Consider the following 17,500-nt stretch of genomic DNA (forward strand, 5'->3'; position numbering starts at 1 on the left):
TTACAGAACGACGTGGAGGAGGAGAAACCCATTTACAGAACGACATGGAGGAGGAGAAACCCATTTACAGAACGACATGGAGGAGGAGAAACCCATTTACAGAACGACATGGAGGAGGAGGAGAAACCCATTTACAGAACGACGTGGAGGAGGAGGAGAAACCCATTTACAGAACGACATGGAGGAGGAGAAACCCATTTACAGAACGACGTGGAGGAGGAGAAACCCATTTACAGAACGACGTGGAGGAGGAGAAACCCATTTACAGAACGACATGAGGAGGAGGAGAAACCCATTTACAGAACGACGTGGAGGAGGAGAAACCCATTTACAGAACGACATGGAGGAGAAACCCATTTACAGAACGACGTGGAGGAGGAGAAACCCATTTACAGAACGACATGGAGGAGAAACCCATTTACAGAACGACATGGAGGAGAAACCCATTTACAGAACGACATGGAGGAGGAGAAACCCATTTACAGAACGACGAGGAGGAGGAGAAACCCATTTACAGAACGACGTGGAGGAGGAGAAACCCATTTACAGAACGACGTGGAGGAGGAGAAACCCATTTACAGAACGACGTGGAGGAGGAGAAACCCATTTACAGAACGACATGGAGGAGGAGAAACCCATTTACAGAACGACATGGAGGAGAAACCCATTTACAGAACGACATGGAGGAGGAGAAACCCATTTACAGAACGACGTGGAGGAGGAGGAGAAACCCATTTACAGAACGACATGGAGGAGGAGAAACCCATTTACAGAACGACGAGGAGGAGGAGGAGAAACCCATTTACAGAACGACGTGGAGGAGGAGAAACCCATTTACAGAACGACATGGAGGAGGAGAAACCCATTTACAGAACGACGTGGAGGAGGAGAAACCCATTTACAGAACGACATGGAGGAGGAGGAGAAACCCATTTACAGAACGACGTGGAGGAGGAGAAACCCATTTACAGAACGACGTGGAGGAGGAGAAACCCATTTACAGAACGACGTGGAGGAGGAGAAACCCATTTACAGAACGACATGGAGGAGGAGAAACCCATTTACAGAACGACATGGAGGAGGAGAAACCCATTTACAGAACGACGTGGAGGAGGAGAAACCCATTTACAGAACGATGTGGAGGAGGAGAAACCCATTTACAGAACGACGTGGAGGAGAAACCCATTTACAGAACGACGTGGAGGAGAAACCCATTTACAGAACGACGTGGTGGAGGAGAAACCCATTTACAGAACGACGTGGAGGAGGAGAAACCCATTTACAGAACGACATGGAGGAGAAACCCATTTACAGAACGACATGGAGGAGGAGAAACCCATTTACAGAACGACATGGAGGAGGAGAAACCCATTTACAGAACGACATGGAGGAGGAGAGGAGGAGAAACCCATTTACAGAACGACGTGGAGGAGGAGAAACCCATTTACAGAACGACGTGGAGGAGGAGAAACCCATTTACAGAACGACGTGGAGGAGAAACCCATTTACAGAACGACGTGGAGGAGGAGAAACCCATTTACAGAACGACATGGAGGAGGAGGAGAAACCCATTTACAGAACGACGTGGAGGAGGAGAAACCCATTTACAGAACGACATGGAGGAGGAGAAACCCATTTACAGAAACAGGAGGAGAAACCCATTTACAGTGGACCTGGAGGAGGAGAAACCCATTTACAGAACGACATGGAGGAGGAGAAACCCATTTACAGAACGACGTGGAGGAGGAGAAACCCATTTACAGACCGACATGGAGAGGAGAAACCCATTTACAGAACGACGATGGAGGAGGAGAAACCCATTTACAGAACGACGTGGAGGAGGAGAAACCCATTTACAGAACGACGTGGAGGAGGAGAAACCCATTTACAGAGGAGAAACCCATTTACAGGTACCTGGTTGGAGGAGAGGAAACCCATTTACAGAACGACATGGAGGAGGAGGAAACCCATTTACAGAACGACATGGGAGGAGAAACCCATTTACAGAAACGACATGGAGGAGGAGAAACCCATTTACAGAACGACGAGGAGACAGAGAAACCCATTTACAGAGACAGATTGGACCTGGTGGAGGAGAAACCCATTTACAGAACGACATGGAGGAGGAGAAACCCATTTACAGAACGACATGGAGGAGGAGAAACCCATTTACAGAACGACCTGGTGGAGGAGAAACCCATTTACAGAACGACATGGAGGAGGAGAAACCCATTTACAGAACGACGTACCTGGAGGAGGAGGAAACCCATTTACAGAGGAGGACATGGACCTGGGAGGAGGAGAAACCCATTTACAGAACGACGATTGGAGGAGAAACCCATTTACAGAACACACCGGTACCTGGTTGGGAGGAGGAGAAACCCATTTACAGAACAGATTCACACCGGTACCTGGTTGGAGGAGGAAACCCATTTACAGACCTGGTTGGAGAGGAGGAACACAGACAGACAGAAACCGGTACCTGGTTGGAGAGGAGGAACACAGAACAGATTGGAGGAGGAGAAACCCATTTACAGAACGACATGGAGGAGGAGAAACCCATTTACAGAACGATTCACATGGAGGAGGAAACCCATTTACAGAACGTACCTGGTTGGAGGAGGACAGAAACCCATTTACAGAAACGACGATTGGAGGAGGAGAAACCCATTTACAGAACGACATGGAGGAGGAGAAACCCACCGGTACCTTTACAGAACGACGTGGAGGAGGAGAAACCCATTTACAGTACCTGGTTGGACATGGAGGAGGAGAAACCCATTTACAGAACGACGATTCACACCGGTACCTGGAGGAGGAGGAGAAACCCATTTACAGAACGACTGGTTGGATGGAGGAGGACAGAAACCCATTTACAGAACGACCTGGTTGGAGAGGAGGAGAAACCCATTTACAGAACAGATTCACACGGTACCTGGTTGGAGGAGGAGAAACCCATTTACAGAACACAGACAGACAGATTCACACCGGAACCTGGTTGGAGAGGAGGAACACAGACAGACAGATTCACACCGGTACCTGGTTGGAGAGGAGGAACACAGACAGACAGATTCACACCGGTACCTGGTTGGAGAGGAGGAACACAGACAGACAGATTCACACCGGTACCTGGTTGGAGAGGAGGACAGATTCACAACACAGACAGATTCACACCGGTACCTGGTTGGAGAGGAGGAACACAGACAGACAGATTCACACCGGTACCTGGTTGGAGAGGAGGAACACAGACAGATTCACACCGGTACCTGGTTGAACACAGACAGATTCACACCGGTACCTGGTTGGAGAGGAGGAACACAGACAGACAGATTCACACCGGTACCTGGTTGGAGAGGAGGAACACAGACAGACAGATTCACACTGGTACCTGGTTGGAGAGGAGGAACACAGACAGACAGATTCACACCGGTACCTGGTTGGAGAGGAGGAACACAGACAGACAGATTCACACCGGTACCTGGTTGGAGAGAACACAGACAGGATTCACGGTACTGGTTGGAGAGGAGGAACACAGACAGATTCACACCGGTACCTGGTTGGAGAGGAGGAACACAGACAGACAGATTCACACCGGTACCTGGTTGGAGAGGAGGAACACAGACAGACAGATTCACACCGGTACCTGGTTGGAGAGGAGGAACACAGACAGATTCACACCGGTACCTGGTTGGAGAGGAGGAACACAGACAGACAGATTCACACCTGGTACCTGGTACCTGGAGAGGAGGAACACAGACAGACAGATTCACACCGGTACCTGGTTGGAGAGGAGGAACACAGACAGACAGATTCACACCGGTACCTGGTTGGAGAGGAGGAACACAGACAGACAGATTCACACCGGTACCTGGTTGGAGAGGAGGAACACAGACAGACAGATTCACACCTGGTACCTGGTTGGAGAGGAGGAACACAGACAGACAGATTCACACTGGTACCTGGTTGGAGAGGAGGAACACAGACAGACAGATTCACACTGGTACCTGGTTGGAGAGGAGGAACACAGACAGACAGATTCACACCGGTACCTGGTTGGAGAGGGAACACAGACAGACAGATTCACACCGGTACCTGGTTGGAGAGGAGGAACACAGACAGACAGATTCACACCGGTACCTGGTTGGAGAGGAGGAACACAGACAGACAGATTCACGGTACCTGGTTGGAGAGGAGGAACACAGACAGACAGATTCACACCTGGTTGGAGAGGAGGAACACAGACAGACAGATTCACACCGGTACCTGGTTGGAGAGGAGGAACACAGACAGACAGATTCACACCGGTACCTGGTTGGAGAGGAGGAACACAGACAGACAGATTCACACCGGTACCTGGTTGGAGAGGAGGAACACAGACAGACAGATTCACACCGGTACCTGGTTGGAGAGGAGGAACACAGACAGACAGATTCACACCGGTACCTGGTTGGAGAGGAGGAACACAGACAGATTCACAGATTCATTCACCGGTACCTGGTTGGAGAGGAGGAACACAGACAGACAGATTCACACCGGTACCTGGTTGGAGAGGAGGATTCAACACAGACAGACAGATTCACACCGGTACCTGGTTGGAGAGGAGGAACACAGACAGACAGATTCACACCGGTACCTGGTTGGAGAGGAGGAACACAGACAGACAGATTCACACCTGGTACCTGGTTGGAGAGAGGAGGAACACAGACAGACAGATTCACACCGGTACCTGGTTGGAGAGGAGGAACACAGACAGACAGATTCACACCGGTACCTGGTTGGAGAGGAGGAACACAGACAGACAGATTCACACCGGTACCTGGTTGGAGAGGAGGAACACAGACAGACAGATTCACACCGGTACCTGGTTGGAGAGGAGGAGGACCTGGTTGGAGAGGAGGAACACAGACAGACAGATTCACACCGGTACCTGGTTGGAGGAGGAGGAACACAGACAGACAGATTCACACCGGTACCTGGTTGGAGAGGAGGAACACAGACAGACAGATTCACACCGGTACCTGGTTGGAGAGGAGGAACACAGACAGATTCACACAGACAGGTACCTGGTTGGAGAGGAGGAACACAGACAGACAGATTCACACCGGTACCTGGTTGGAGAGGAGGAACACAGACAGACAGATTCACACCGGTACCTGGTTGGAGAGGAGGAACACAGACAGACAGATTCACACCGGTACCTGGTTGGAGAGGAGGAACACAGACAGACAGATTCACACCGGTACCTGGTTGGAGAGGAGGAACACAGACAGACAGATTCACACCGGTACCTGGTTGGAGAGGACACAGACAGACAGATTCACACCGGTACCTGGTTGGAGAGGAGGAACACAGACAGATTCACACCGGTACCTGGTTGGAGAGGAGGAACACAGACAGACAGATTCACACCGGTACCTGGTTGGAGAGGAGGAACACAGACAGACAGATTCACACTGGTACCTGGTTGGAGAGGAGGAACACAGACAGACAGATTCACACCGGTACCTGGTTGGAGAGGAGGAACACAGACAGACAGATTCACACCGGTACCTGGTTGGAGAGGAGGAACACAGACAGACAGATTCACACCGGTACCTGGTTGGAGAGGAGGAACACAGACAGATTCACACCGGTACCTGGTTGGAGAGGAGGAACACAGACAGATTCACACCGGTACCTGGTTGGAGAGGAGGAACACAGACAGACAGATTCACACCGGTACCTGGTTGGAGAGGAGGAACACAGACAGACAGATTCACACTGGTACCTGGTTGGAGAGGAGGAACACAGACAGACAGATTCACACCGGTACCTGGTTGGAGAGGAGGAACACAGACAGACAGATTCACACCGGTACCTGGTTGGAGAGGAGGAACACAGACAGACAGATTCACACCGGTACCTGGTTGAGAGAGGAGAACACACAGACAGATTCACACCGGTACCTGGTTGGAGAGGAGGAACACAGACAGACAGATTCACACCGGTACCTGGTTGGAGAGGAGGAACACAGACAGACAGATTCACACCGGTACCTGGTTGGAGAGGAGGAACACAGACAGACAGATTCAGATTCACCGGTACCTGGTTGGAGAGGAGGAACACAGACAGATTCACAGACCTGGTTCATTCACCGGTACCTGGTTGGAGAGGAGAACACAGACAGATTCAACACCAGACAGACAGATTCACACCGGTACCTGGTTGGAGAGGAGGAACACAGACAGATTCACACCGGTACCTGGTTGGAGAGGAGGAACACAGACAGACAGATTCACACCGGTACCTGGTTGGAGAGGAGGAACACAGACAGACAGATTCACACTGGTACCTGGTTGGAGAGGAGGAACACAGACAGATTCACACCGGTACCTGGTTGGAGAGGAGGAACACAGACAGACAGATTCACACCGGTACCTGGTTGGAGAGGAGGAACACAGACAGATTCACACCGGTACCTGGTTGGAGAGGAGGAACACAGACAGACAGATTCACACCGGTACCTGGTTGGAGAGGAGGAACACAGACAGACAGATTCACACCGGTACCTGGTTGGAGAGGAGGAACACAGACAGACAGATTCACACCGGTACCTGGTTGGAGAGGAGGAACACAGACAGACAGATTCACACCGGTACCTGGTTGGAGAGGAGGAACACAGACAGACAGATTCACACCGGTACCTGGTTGGAGAGGAGGAACACAGACAGATTCACACTGGTACCTGGTTGGAGAGGAGGAACACAGACAGACAGATTCAGACATTCACACCGGTACCTGGTTGGAGAGGAGGAACACAGACAGACAGATTCACACCGGTACCTGGTTGGAGAGGAGGAACACAGACAGACAGATTCACACCGGTACCTGGTTGGAGAGGAGGAACACAGACAGACAGATTCATTCACCGGTACCTGGTTGGAGAGGAGGAACACAGACAGACAGATTCACACCGGTACCTGGTTGGAGAGGAGGAACGGTACTGGTTGGAGAGGAGAACACAGACAGATTCACACCGGTACCTGGTTGGAGAGGAGGAACACAGACAGACAGATTCACATCGGTACCTGGTTGGAGAGGAGGAACACAGACAGACAGATTCACACCGGTACCTGGTTGGAGAGGAGGAACACAGACAGATTCACACCGGTACCTGATTGGCCACTACTGCATCCTGGGGGTCGTCTGGTTCAGCTGCAGCCAGAAGAGCCTGGAGGGACAACAGTACTGTCCTCAGAGTCATCGCTGCTGCCCTGGGAGACAGGAAGAGGAGGGGTTAGAGAGAGGAGGGGTTAGAGAGAGGAGGTGCTGCCCTGGGAGACAGAGAGAGGAGGGGTTATAGAGAGGATGTGCTGCCCTGGGAGACAGAGAGAGGAGGGGTTAGAGAGAGGAGGTGCTGCCCTGGGAGACGGAGAGAGGAGGGGTTATAGAGAGGAGGTGTTGCCCTGGGAGACAGAGAGAGGAGGGGTAGAGAGAGGAGGGGGGGGAGAGAGGATGTGCTGCCCTGGGAGACGGAGAGAGGGAGGATGGGCCCTTAGAGAGAGGAGGGGTTAGAGAGAGGAGGTGCTGCCCTGGGAGACAGAGAGAGGAGGGTTATAGAGAGGATGTGCTGCCCTGGGAGAGAGAGGAGGGGTTAGAGAGAGGAGGTGCTGCCCTGGGAGACGGAGAGAGGAGGGGTTATAGAGAGGTGGAGGGGAGGGGTATAGAGAGGAGGGAGGAGGTGGTGCTGCCCTGGGGACGGAGAGAGGAGGGTTATAGAGGAGGGGAGGAGGAGGTGCTGCCCTGGGGGACGGAGAGAGGGCATATAGAGAGGAGTTGTAGGGAGAGAGGAGGGGTTAGAGAGAGGAGGTGCTGCCCTGGGGGACGGCGGTAGGGAGAGAGGAGGGGTTATAGGGAGGAGGTGTTGTAGGGAGAGAGGAAGGGTTATAGGGAGGAGGAGTTGTAGGGAGAGAGGAGTTGTAGGGAGAGAGGAGGAGTTGTAGGGAGAGAGGAAGGGTTATAGGGAGGAGGAGTTGTAGGGAGAGAGGAGGGGTTATAGAGAGGAGAAGTTGTAGGGAGAGAGGAGTTGTAGGGATAGAGGAGGAGTTGTAGGGAGGATGAGTTGTAGGGAGAGAGGAGGAGTTGTAGGGAGAGAGGAGGAGTTGTAGGGAGAGAGGAGGAGTTGTAGGGAGAGAGGAGGAGTTGTAGGGGGAGAGGGGAGGAGGTGTAGGGAGAGAGGGGTTGTAGGGAGAGAGGAGTTGTAGGGAGAGAGGAGTTGTAGGGAGAGAGGAGTTGTAGGGAGAGAGGAGGGGTTGTAGGGAGAGAGGAGGGGTTGTAGGGAGAGAGGAGGGGTTGTAGGGAGAGAGGAGTTGTAGGGAGAGAGGAGTTGTAGGGAGAGAGGAGTTGTAGGGAGAGAGGAGGAGTTATAGGGAGAGGGGAGGGGCGTAACTATGTGTGACTCACCACTGGTCTTTGAGGATGTCCAGACAGATGGCTCCTGTTACTGAGCTGATGTTGGGGTGCCAGATCTTAGTGATGAACCTCACCTGGGGAGAGAGAGGGGTGTTAAACACCAGATATTAGTGTACCATCATAGTGACTCTTAAAGGGATGTGTTTCTTACCTAGGGAGAGGGATGATTATTAAAGGGATGTGTTTCTTACCTTGGGAGGGTTATTAAAGGGATGTGTTTCTTACCTTGGGAGGGTTATTAAAGGGATGTGTTTCTTACCTTGGGAGGGTTATTAAAGGGATGTGTTTCTTACCTTGGGAGGATTATTAAAGGGATGTGTTTCTTACCTAGGGAGGGTTATTAAAGGGATGTGTTTCTTACCTAGGGAGGATTATTAAAGGGATGTGTTTCTTACCTTGGGAGGATTATTAAAGGGATGTGTTTCTTACCTTGGGAGGGTTATTAAAGGGATGTGTTTCTTACCTAGGGAGGATTATTAAAGGGATGTGTTTCTTACCTTGGGAGGTTATTAAAGGGATTTGGGAGGGATGATGTGTTTCTTATATTAGGGATGGAGGATTATTAAAGGGATGTGTTTCTTACCTTGGGAGGATTATTAAAGGGATGTGTTTCTTACCTTGGGAGGATTATTAAAGGGATGTGTTTCTTACCTTGGGAGGATTATTGGGAGGGTTATTAAAGGGATGTGTTTCTTACCTTGAGGATTATTAAAGGGATGTGTTTCTTACCTTGGGAGGATTATTAAAGGGATGTGTTTCTTACCTTGGGAGGGTTATTAAAGGGATGTGTTTCTTACCTTGGGAGGATTATTAAAGGGATGTGTTTCTTACCTTGGGAGGGTTATTAAAGGGATGTGTTTCTTACCTTGGGAGGATTATTAAAGGGATGTGTTTCTTATCTAGGGAGGATTATTAAAGGGATGTGTTTCTTACCTAGGGAGGATTATTAAAGGGATGTGTTTCTTACCTTGGGAGTTTCTTACCTTATTAAAGGGATGTGTTTCTTACCTTGGGAGGTTATTAAAGGGATGTGTTTCTTACCTTGGGAGGGTTATTAAAGGGATGTGTTTCTTACCTTGGGAGGGTTATTAAAGGGATGTGTTTCTTACCTTGGGAGGGAGGGGTTTCTTTATTAAAGGGATGTGTTTCTTACCTTGGGAGGGTTATTAAAGGGATGTGTTTCTTACCTTGGGAGGGTTATTAAAGGGATGTGTTTCTTACCTTGGGAGGGTTATTAAAGGGATGTGGTTCTTACCTTGGGAGGTTATTAAAGGGATGTGTTTCTTACCTAGGGAGGTTATTAAAGGGATGTGTTTCTTACCTGGGAGGGAGGATTATTAAAGGGATGTGTTTCTTACCTTGGGAGGGTTATTAAAGGGATGTGTTTCTTACCTTGGGAGGGTTATTAAAGGGATGTGTTTCTTACCTTAAAGGGATGTGAGGAGGGTTATTAAAGGGATGTGTTTCTTACCTTGGGAGGGTTATTAAAGGGATGTGTTTCTTACCTTGGGAGGGTTATTAAAGGGATGTGTTTCTTACCTTGGGAGGGTTATTAAAGGGATGTGTTTCTTACCTAGGGAGGGTTATTAAAGGGATGTGTTTCTTACCTTGGGAGGGTTATTAAAGGGATGTGTTTCTTACCTTGGGAGGGTTATTAAAGGGATGTGTTTCTTACCTTGGGAGGGTTATTAAAGGGATGTGTTTCTTACCTTGGGAGGGTTATTAAAGGGATGTGTTTCTTACCTTGGGAGGATTATTAAAGGGATGTGTTTCTTACCTTGGGAGGATTATTAAAGGGATGTGTTTCTTACCTTGGGAGGATTATTAAAGGGATGTGTTTCTTACCTTGGGAGGATTATTAAAGGGATGTGTTTCTTACCTTGGGAGGATTATTAAAGGGATGTGTTTCTTACCTTGGGAGGGTTATTAAAGGGATGTGTTTCTTACCTTGGGAGGGTTATTAAAGGGATGTGTTTCTTACCTTGGGAGGGTTATTAAAGGGATGTGTTTCTTACCTTGGGAGGGTTATTAAAGGGATGTGTTTCTTACCTAGGGAGGGTTGGGATGGGTTATTAAAGGGATGTGTTTCTTACCTAGGGAGGAGGATTATTAAAGGGATGTGTTTCTTACCTTGGGAGGGTTATTAAAGGGATGTGTTTCTTACCTTGGGAGGGTTATTAAAGGGATGTGTTTCTTACCTTGGGAGGGTTATTAAAGGGATGTGTTTCTTACCTTGGGAGGGTTATTAAAGGATGTGTTTCTTACCTAGGGAGGGTTATTAAAGGGATGTGGTTCTTACCTTGGGAGGGTAATTAAAGGGATGTTTCTTACCTGGGAGGGTTATTAAAGGGATGTGTTTCTTACCTTGGGAGGGTTATTAAAGGGATGTGTTTCTTACCTTGGGAGGATTATTAAAGGGATGTGTTTCTTACCTTGGGAGGGTTATTAAAGGGATGTGTTTCTTACCTTGGGAGGATTATTAAAGGGATGTGTTTCTTACCTTGGGAGGGTTATTAAAGGGATGTGGTTCTTACCTTGGGAGGGTTATTAAAGGGATGTGATTCTTACCTTGGGAGGGTTAAAGGGATACGTTTCTGGGATTTTGATTTCCAGTTGAAATCTGCCACCTTAGAAAGGAGAAAAAAACGTGCATATATGAGTGAGTGTGTGAGCAGGTGTGTGTGTGTGTGTGTGTGTGTGTGTGTGTGTGTGTGTGTGTGTGTGTGTGTGTGTGTGTGTGTGTGTGTGTGTGTGTGTGTGTGTGTGTGTGTGTGTGTGTGTGTGTGTGTGTGTGTGTGTGTGTGTGTGTGTGTGTGTGTGTGTGTGTGAGCAGGTGTGTGTGTGTGTGTGTGTGTGAGCAGGTGTGTGTGTGTGAGTGAGCAGGTGTGTGTACGGCGTGTCTGGTGGTCCTGCGATCTCTCCTCGCAGCTCTGTGAAGTTTTCATCTACCAGATCCACCTTGATCTGGTTTTTACTCGTCTGTCAGAGAAAGAGAGGGATGGAGAGAGGGGGAGAGGGATGGTGAGTGAGCAGGGTGTGTCAGACGGCGGTCTGGTGGTCCTGCGAGGGCAGCTCTGGGGTTCTCATCTACCAGATCCAGGGATCTGAAGAGTCTGTCAGGAGAGAGGGGTGGAGAGAGGAGTAGAGGGATAGAGGGAGAGGGATGAAGGGAAATGAAGAGAGAGGAAGAGGGATGAAGAGGGGAGAGAGGAGTGGAGGGAGAGAGGGAGAGGGATGAAGGGAAATGAAGAGAGAGGAAGAGGGATGAAGAGGGGGAAGAGAGTGGGAGAGGGATGAAGAGGGATTGTGGTTCCGTAGGACCCTTCTCCATTGACAGTCCGTCCATCAGAGCCCATCAACACAGTTATAGCAGTAGCCCACTGTCTGCCCCAATACTTCCCTTGTTCTCATTGAAACAGGACATGGGAGATCCACAGTTTAATTTAGCAAGCTAAACAACTAAAACAGTCTCTCATGACGTGCTATATGAAAGAACTGACGACAGTCTAGCTATCTAGCTACAGGGTCCAAAAACGTCCTAAATAAATCATGTCTTCGTAGGAAAGACACTTATTACATAGTGAGAAGGTGCACCAAGGCAGCTGTCAAACGAGCAGGCGAGCTAACAGGCTAACTGTATTAGTTACCTAGCAACACAAGTTTCTCCCTTCAGCTAGTTAGCTAATGTCAGCTACAAAAACGTCAACACAGGGAGGGGAAAAACATATATATATTTTTTTAGCATCTTGACAACTATTTGGGTTGACACTCGACATTTTTGGCGTTAGGGGTTTTTTGTTTTGTTTTGTTTGTTTGTATGGGGTTTTTGTCTTGTTATCTGTCCCAGGCCTGTCCCCTTTGGGCTAACTAACATCCGCGATATTTCCTGATGTGTGTGTCCGCCGACAGCCTTTCACTTCGCCGCGGGCACGTTGTCGCACAATCACCGATAAAGTTCCCGTCGATAGGGCCTCCGCTTGTTTTCCGCTGCATCAGAAACGCAGCTTGGATATAAACGCGCAAGCTGACATGTTCCTCTCTGCGTGACAACTTGCAAAACATACACAACTACAGTTTTAATTTAAACTGGGTAAAAAAATATTTTAAAAAACGATTTGCCATAAGTAACCGGTAAATAGTCATCAAACCTCTTCGCTTTTCAGAACTTCTTTGAACTCCCGTTTGATCCTCTGGACCGCTATATTCGCCATGGCTCTGCCCGTCGCCCTCCGTCCAGTCGCGGGATTGTTACACCTGGTCGGGCCTCGGTCCACTCCCGTTGCTGTGTGGATATCTTCTGTTTACACTCTCCAGTCCTCCTCTCTCTCTATATCTCTATATCTCTACCTCTCTATCCCTCTCTATATCTCTACCTCTCTATCCCTTTCTCTCTACCTCTCTCTCTCTATCTACCCCTCTCTCTCTACCTCTATATCTCTACCTCTCTCTCTATCTACCCCTCTCTCTCTACCTCTATATCTCTACCTCTCTCTCTATCTACCCCTCTCTCTCTCTCTCTACCTCTCTACCCTCTACCCCTCTCTCTCTACCTCTATATCTCTACCTCTCTCTCTATCTACCCCTCTCTCTCTACCTCTATATCTCTACCTCTCTCTCTATCTACCCCTCTCTCTCTACCTCTATATCTCTACCTCTCTCTCTATCTACCCCTCTCTCTCTACCTCTATATCTCTACCTCTCTCTCTTTCTCTCTACCTCTCTCTCCCTTTCTCTCTACCTCTCTCTCTCTATCTACCCCTCTCTCTCTACCTCTATATCTCTACCTCTCTCCCTTTCTCTCTACCTCTCTCTATCTATCTACCCCCCCCTCTCTCTCTCCTCTGTTTCGTTCACTCTCCTTTCTTTCCCCTCTTCAAAAACACAGCACTCTCTCTTGTCAGTAACTGAGTCTGGAAATATGAACACAGTTTGTTTTTTGTTGCCACAGAACTAACGTTACTAGAACATGTTTATGTCTGTGAAAGGTTGGTTTTGTGGCAATACCTAGAAAGAGGAACGTTGTTGTTGTTGTTGTTGTTGTTGTTGTTGTTGCTGTTGCTGTTGTTGTCAAGCACTGCTGTATTCCTCTGTTTAGAGTCATGTGATATGATGGGATGCTGTGAATACATCACTTTCTCATCATATGTAAAACTCTAAATACCACTATTCATATGTAACTTTAACATGACTAAGAAGGTTATATTGGGGCCTGTGGCAAACCACAAGTGGTACATTGTAGCTGCGCACAGTTTAGGAAATTCTCTCTCTGACACACAACACGGTACATTGTCACTAATCCTCACTGTCTGTCTGTGTGTCTTTGCTACCAGTGTCCGGTATAATAGATTGCCTATTGGTCGAGGGTAAAATCCCCGTGGAGTTGACATCTCCAGCATCTTCTTCTGTTGTTATGATCTGCTGAACAGGGACAGGGCCTGTGTGACACATCTCCAGACATCTCTGTCCTTTTCCGTCAACACGGATGGACTCTATAATTCAGAGAAAATACAGAGTTTGTTTTATCATTCACTTGAACATGAAGGTCACATGAACAGACTTTTCCAGGGGGGCATTTTGAGGGGGAAAGAGATGACGCAAGAGTTACTGAGTTTAATCAGCAGATATTCATTTTGTTGTACACCTGACATGTACTGGTATTCTTCATAATATATGCGTAGCCTAGTTGTTAGAGTGTTGGACTAGTAACCGGAAGGTTGCGAGTTCAAACCCCCGAGCTGACAAGGTACAAATCTGTCGTTCTGCCCCTGAACAAGGCAGTTAACCCACTGTTCCCAGGCCGTCATTGAAAATAAGAATATGTTCTTAACTGACTTGCCTGGTTAAATAAAGGTAAAATTAAAATAAATAAAAAATATATATACTCCATCTGTCACTCGGTGATTGATTGAGCATTGTATGGTTTGTTTACTTTCCGCACGTCATCGCATCTTAACTCGCTCTTGACTTTGATTGGCTGAAATGATATCCCGCTGGATATCTAAAACCAATCGGATGTCTGAGACAGTTGAAACGCTGAGTTGAAGAAAAAAAAAACGAACGTTTCCACTTTACCACAGTCACAAAGTCAAAATTGCTAACCTTATGCATAACCTTAAATAGCATTTTGGTATAATTTATTTTCATACATCTTTACAATATAAGATTTGATTAAGATTTAAAATACAATTGAAAAAGAGCAATTGTAGAAATAGGCGCTAATTATGACTTTATGGCTGTGGTAACTAGTGACGAGCAAAACACGAGTTCCCTGTCTACTCGGAGATCTCGCGTGATGTCCGTGACGTGGCTGTCGCGTACTGTATCAAAACACAGACAGGCAGAGCTTGGGTGTTTATCATTAGTTCCCCGTTTTGCAACTAAAACCACCGTTTCTATTGGACAGTATCGGGTAGGTCCCCTCCCGTTTCGTTTGCCTCCGTGTATGGAACGTGTTGCAACAGAATTGGCATAATGAATGAGCCCCTGGAAATCTTCTACTTGTACAGATGAAAACAGTTTGGCCAGCTGTGGCTTTCTGATAACGTGTCTACCGTCGGGAACGATTAACAACAAGAAACATACATTCACTGGACTCTAAAAGCTGCGTCTGGATCAGTGTGTTCAGGTAAGTGTCGTCTCTCTGTCCCTTCAATAACACAAGCAAAACGCAAATGCACCGGCAGCGCTGGGTAAAAGTACTGAATCTACAGGGTAGGTAAAAGCATAAACGCATCCACACGTTAACGAATTAAGTTTTGAATATAATATGCATCAAAAGCTCCAATGCGAAGTTGCACCTCTATTTGGCTAGACGGTACCAACAGATCTGGGTCCAGGCTAGATGGTACCAACAGAGCTGGGTCCAGGCTAGACGGTACCAACAGATCTGGGTCCAGGCTAGACGGTACCAACAGATCTGGGTCCAGGCTAGACGGTACCAACAGATCTGGGTCCAGGCTAGATGGTACCAACAGATCTGGGTCCAGGCTAGACGGTACCAACAGATCTGGGTCCAGGCTAGACGGTACCAACAGATCTGGGTCCAGGCTAGACTGCACCAACAGAAGTTGCACCTATATTTTTCGAGTTTTTTTACATAAAACGGATCAGAGAACCGAAGTCAATGCCGGAAAAGAGAATTGCGGTGTGTGACGTAATATGGAGGACCGGACAAGTCAGCCTCTTCCCTGTAAATGTCATGTAAAAACTCCCGACAAAAAAAAAACTTCACTTCAAATTATCCGCAGTCATGACTTCTGGTTTCAATTCAATTTATCGGCCAACTTACAAAGCAAATTACTTTATGAATGTATAGGTACAAAATAAGTTTGCCATCTTGCTTGCCAACTATAGCCTTTTACTAACTGTTAGTACTGCGTGAACCAGTTGCTATCAACGCTTAGCTTACAGCTACATTAAAGGAAACAAACGTTTTGAAATACATAACGCCCATCTAACCACTTGTCAAATAATGTTGCCGGTTTATGCAGTTATCTTAGGCCACTGTTTGTTTTAGTTGGTATTATTGTTCCATAATACAAGACAGGAGGACTTGTGTTCGCCCAGAGACTAGCTGCTAACTAGTTATAGTTGGGGCGGCAGGGTAGCCTAGTGGTTAGAGCGTTGGACTAGTAACCGAAAGGTTGCAAGTTCAAATCCCCGAGCTGACAAGGTATAAATCTGTCGTTCTGCCCCTGAACAGGCAGTTAACCCCACTGTTCCCCGGCCGTCATTGAAAATACGAATTTGTTCTTAACTGACTTGCCTTGTTAAATAAAGGTTTTAAAAAAAATATTCAACTGAAGAGGCCTAACTTACCTGCTTCAATGTTCTGTTAAAAGGGTGATTTGGCTCTGGAAGCCAAAACCAGCTAAATACTCCCATCTGGACATGAATCGATTGCTCTACGGTTCTAGAAACATAACTCTCCTTTCAACTTTCACATCAAAATAATTTCACAAATGCAACATTTAAAAAAAATAGTATTTTTGTTGACATAGGTTCAGAGACTCGGATAATTCATCAGGTCGTCCACTCTGTCTTCTGTCTGTTTTCTCTTAACCTCTACCAAGCGCTGTGACATGGAAATACGGACGTGTGGGAACTCTAACCCTATAAAAGTGTGTATCAATGTAGCCTTTTAAAATATATATTTTTATTATTTCTAGCCGATATGAAAGATAAGGTCCTTATGCTTTCAAAAACCTGTAGAGCAAGCGATGCCTGTTAATGTTCAGACCGAGAGTCGGGGCTCTTAACAAACCCCGCCCCCACAGAAGATGCTTTCGTCCAATGACTCGTATGTAATGGAACTGAAAATCATGATCAAGGGCTACAGTGACGTTAGCTAACAGGCTTAGCATCTAACATTTTGCTAACAGGCTACGTATCTAACATTTTGCTAACAGGCTACGTATCTAACATTTTGCTAACAGGCTAAGCATCTAACATTTTGCTAACAGGCTAAGCATCTAACATTTTGCTAACAGGCTAAGCATCTAACATTTTGCTAACAGGCTAAGCATCAAACATTTGCTAACAGGCTACGTATCTAACATTTTGCTAACAGGCTACGTATCTAACATTTTGCTAACAGGCTAAGCATCAAACATTTTGCTAACAGGCTAAGTATCTAACATTTTGCTAACAGGCTAAGCATCTAACATTTTGCTAACAGGCTAAGCATCTAACATTTTGCTAACAGGCTAAGCATCTAACATTTGCTAACAGGCTACGTATCTAACATTTGCTAACAGGCTACATATCTAACATTTTGCTAACAGGCTTAGCATCTAACATTTGCTAACAGGCTAAGCATCAAACATTTGCTAACAGGCTACATATCTAACATTTTGCTAACAGGCTTAGCATCAAACATTTGCTAACAGGCTACATATCTAACATTTTGCTAACAGGCTTAGCATCTAACATTTTGCTAACAGGCTAAGCATCTAACATTTTGCTAACAGGCTTAGCATCTAACATTTTGCTAACAGGCTAAGCATCTAACATTTTGCTAACAGGCTTAGCATCTAACATTTGCTAACAG

General features: G+C 47.2%; 2 protein-coding genes and 2 long non-coding RNA genes across 18 annotated transcripts in view; 2 read left to right on the forward strand and 2 right to left on the reverse strand.

Moving 5' to 3' along the window:
* Nucleotides 1-155, forward strand: part of LOC127920871 (uncharacterized) — a 1,247-nt gene extending 1,092 nt beyond the window's left edge. The window contains exon 2 of the long non-coding RNA XR_008107722.1: nt 115-155. This is a non-coding gene — a long non-coding RNA (uncharacterized LOC127920871). The remainder of the gene's footprint in view (nt 1-114) is intronic.
* The window catches only part of LOC127920870 (ubiquitin-conjugating enzyme E2 K-like), a 22,463-nt gene extending 5,419 nt beyond the window's left edge, over nt 1-17,044 (reverse strand). Inside the window, exons 1-7 of one of the 7 annotated variants that reach the window (XM_052504899.1) lie at nt 16,270-16,705; nt 13,002-13,940; nt 12,600-12,922; nt 11,340-11,430; nt 11,020-11,081; nt 8,443-8,525; nt 7,154-7,253 (exon numbers count right to left, since the gene is read on the reverse strand). In XM_052504899.1, coding sequence (XP_052360859.1) covers nt 7,154-7,253; nt 8,443-8,525; nt 11,020-11,081; nt 11,340-11,430; nt 12,600-12,662 — 399 coding nt within the window. In that variant the 5' untranslated portion in view covers nt 12,663-12,922; nt 13,002-13,940; nt 16,270-16,705. Of the gene's footprint in view, nt 1-3,516; nt 3,724-3,772; nt 3,908-5,057; nt 5,289-5,329; nt 5,678-6,331; nt 6,418-6,458; nt 6,558-7,153; nt 7,254-8,442; nt 8,526-11,019; nt 11,082-11,334; nt 11,431-12,599; nt 12,923-13,001; nt 13,941-16,269 lie in introns of those variants that run through there. The other 6 variants (XR_008107716.1, XR_008107718.1, XR_008107719.1 and 3 more) reach the window with 6 other exon arrangements.
* Nucleotides 8,673-8,933, reverse strand: LOC127920872 (uncharacterized). The gene is made up of 3 exons (XR_008107723.1): nt 8,915-8,933; nt 8,813-8,846; nt 8,673-8,744 (listed from the first exon to the last, which is right to left on the reverse strand). It is a non-coding gene; the product is annotated as an uncharacterized LOC127920872 (long non-coding RNA).
* Nucleotides 14,783-17,500, forward strand: part of smim14 (small integral membrane protein 14) — a 19,567-nt gene continuing 16,849 nt past the window's right edge. For 3 of the 9 annotated variants that reach the window (XR_008107713.1, XR_008107714.1, XM_052504891.1), the window contains exon 1: nt 14,793-15,076. The gene's annotated coding sequence lies outside the window, so the exon portion shown is untranslated. Of the gene's footprint in view, nt 15,077-17,500 lie in introns of all 9 variants that reach the window. The other 6 variants (XM_052504895.1, XM_052504894.1, XM_052504897.1 and 3 more) reach the window with 6 other exon arrangements.

Source organism: Oncorhynchus keta, unplaced genomic scaffold, assembly GCF_023373465.1.
Source record: "Oncorhynchus keta strain PuntledgeMale-10-30-2019 unplaced genomic scaffold, Oket_V2 Un_contig_2103_pilon_pilon, whole genome shotgun sequence".
NCBI lineage: Eukaryota > Metazoa > Chordata > Actinopteri > Salmoniformes > Salmonidae > Oncorhynchus > Oncorhynchus keta.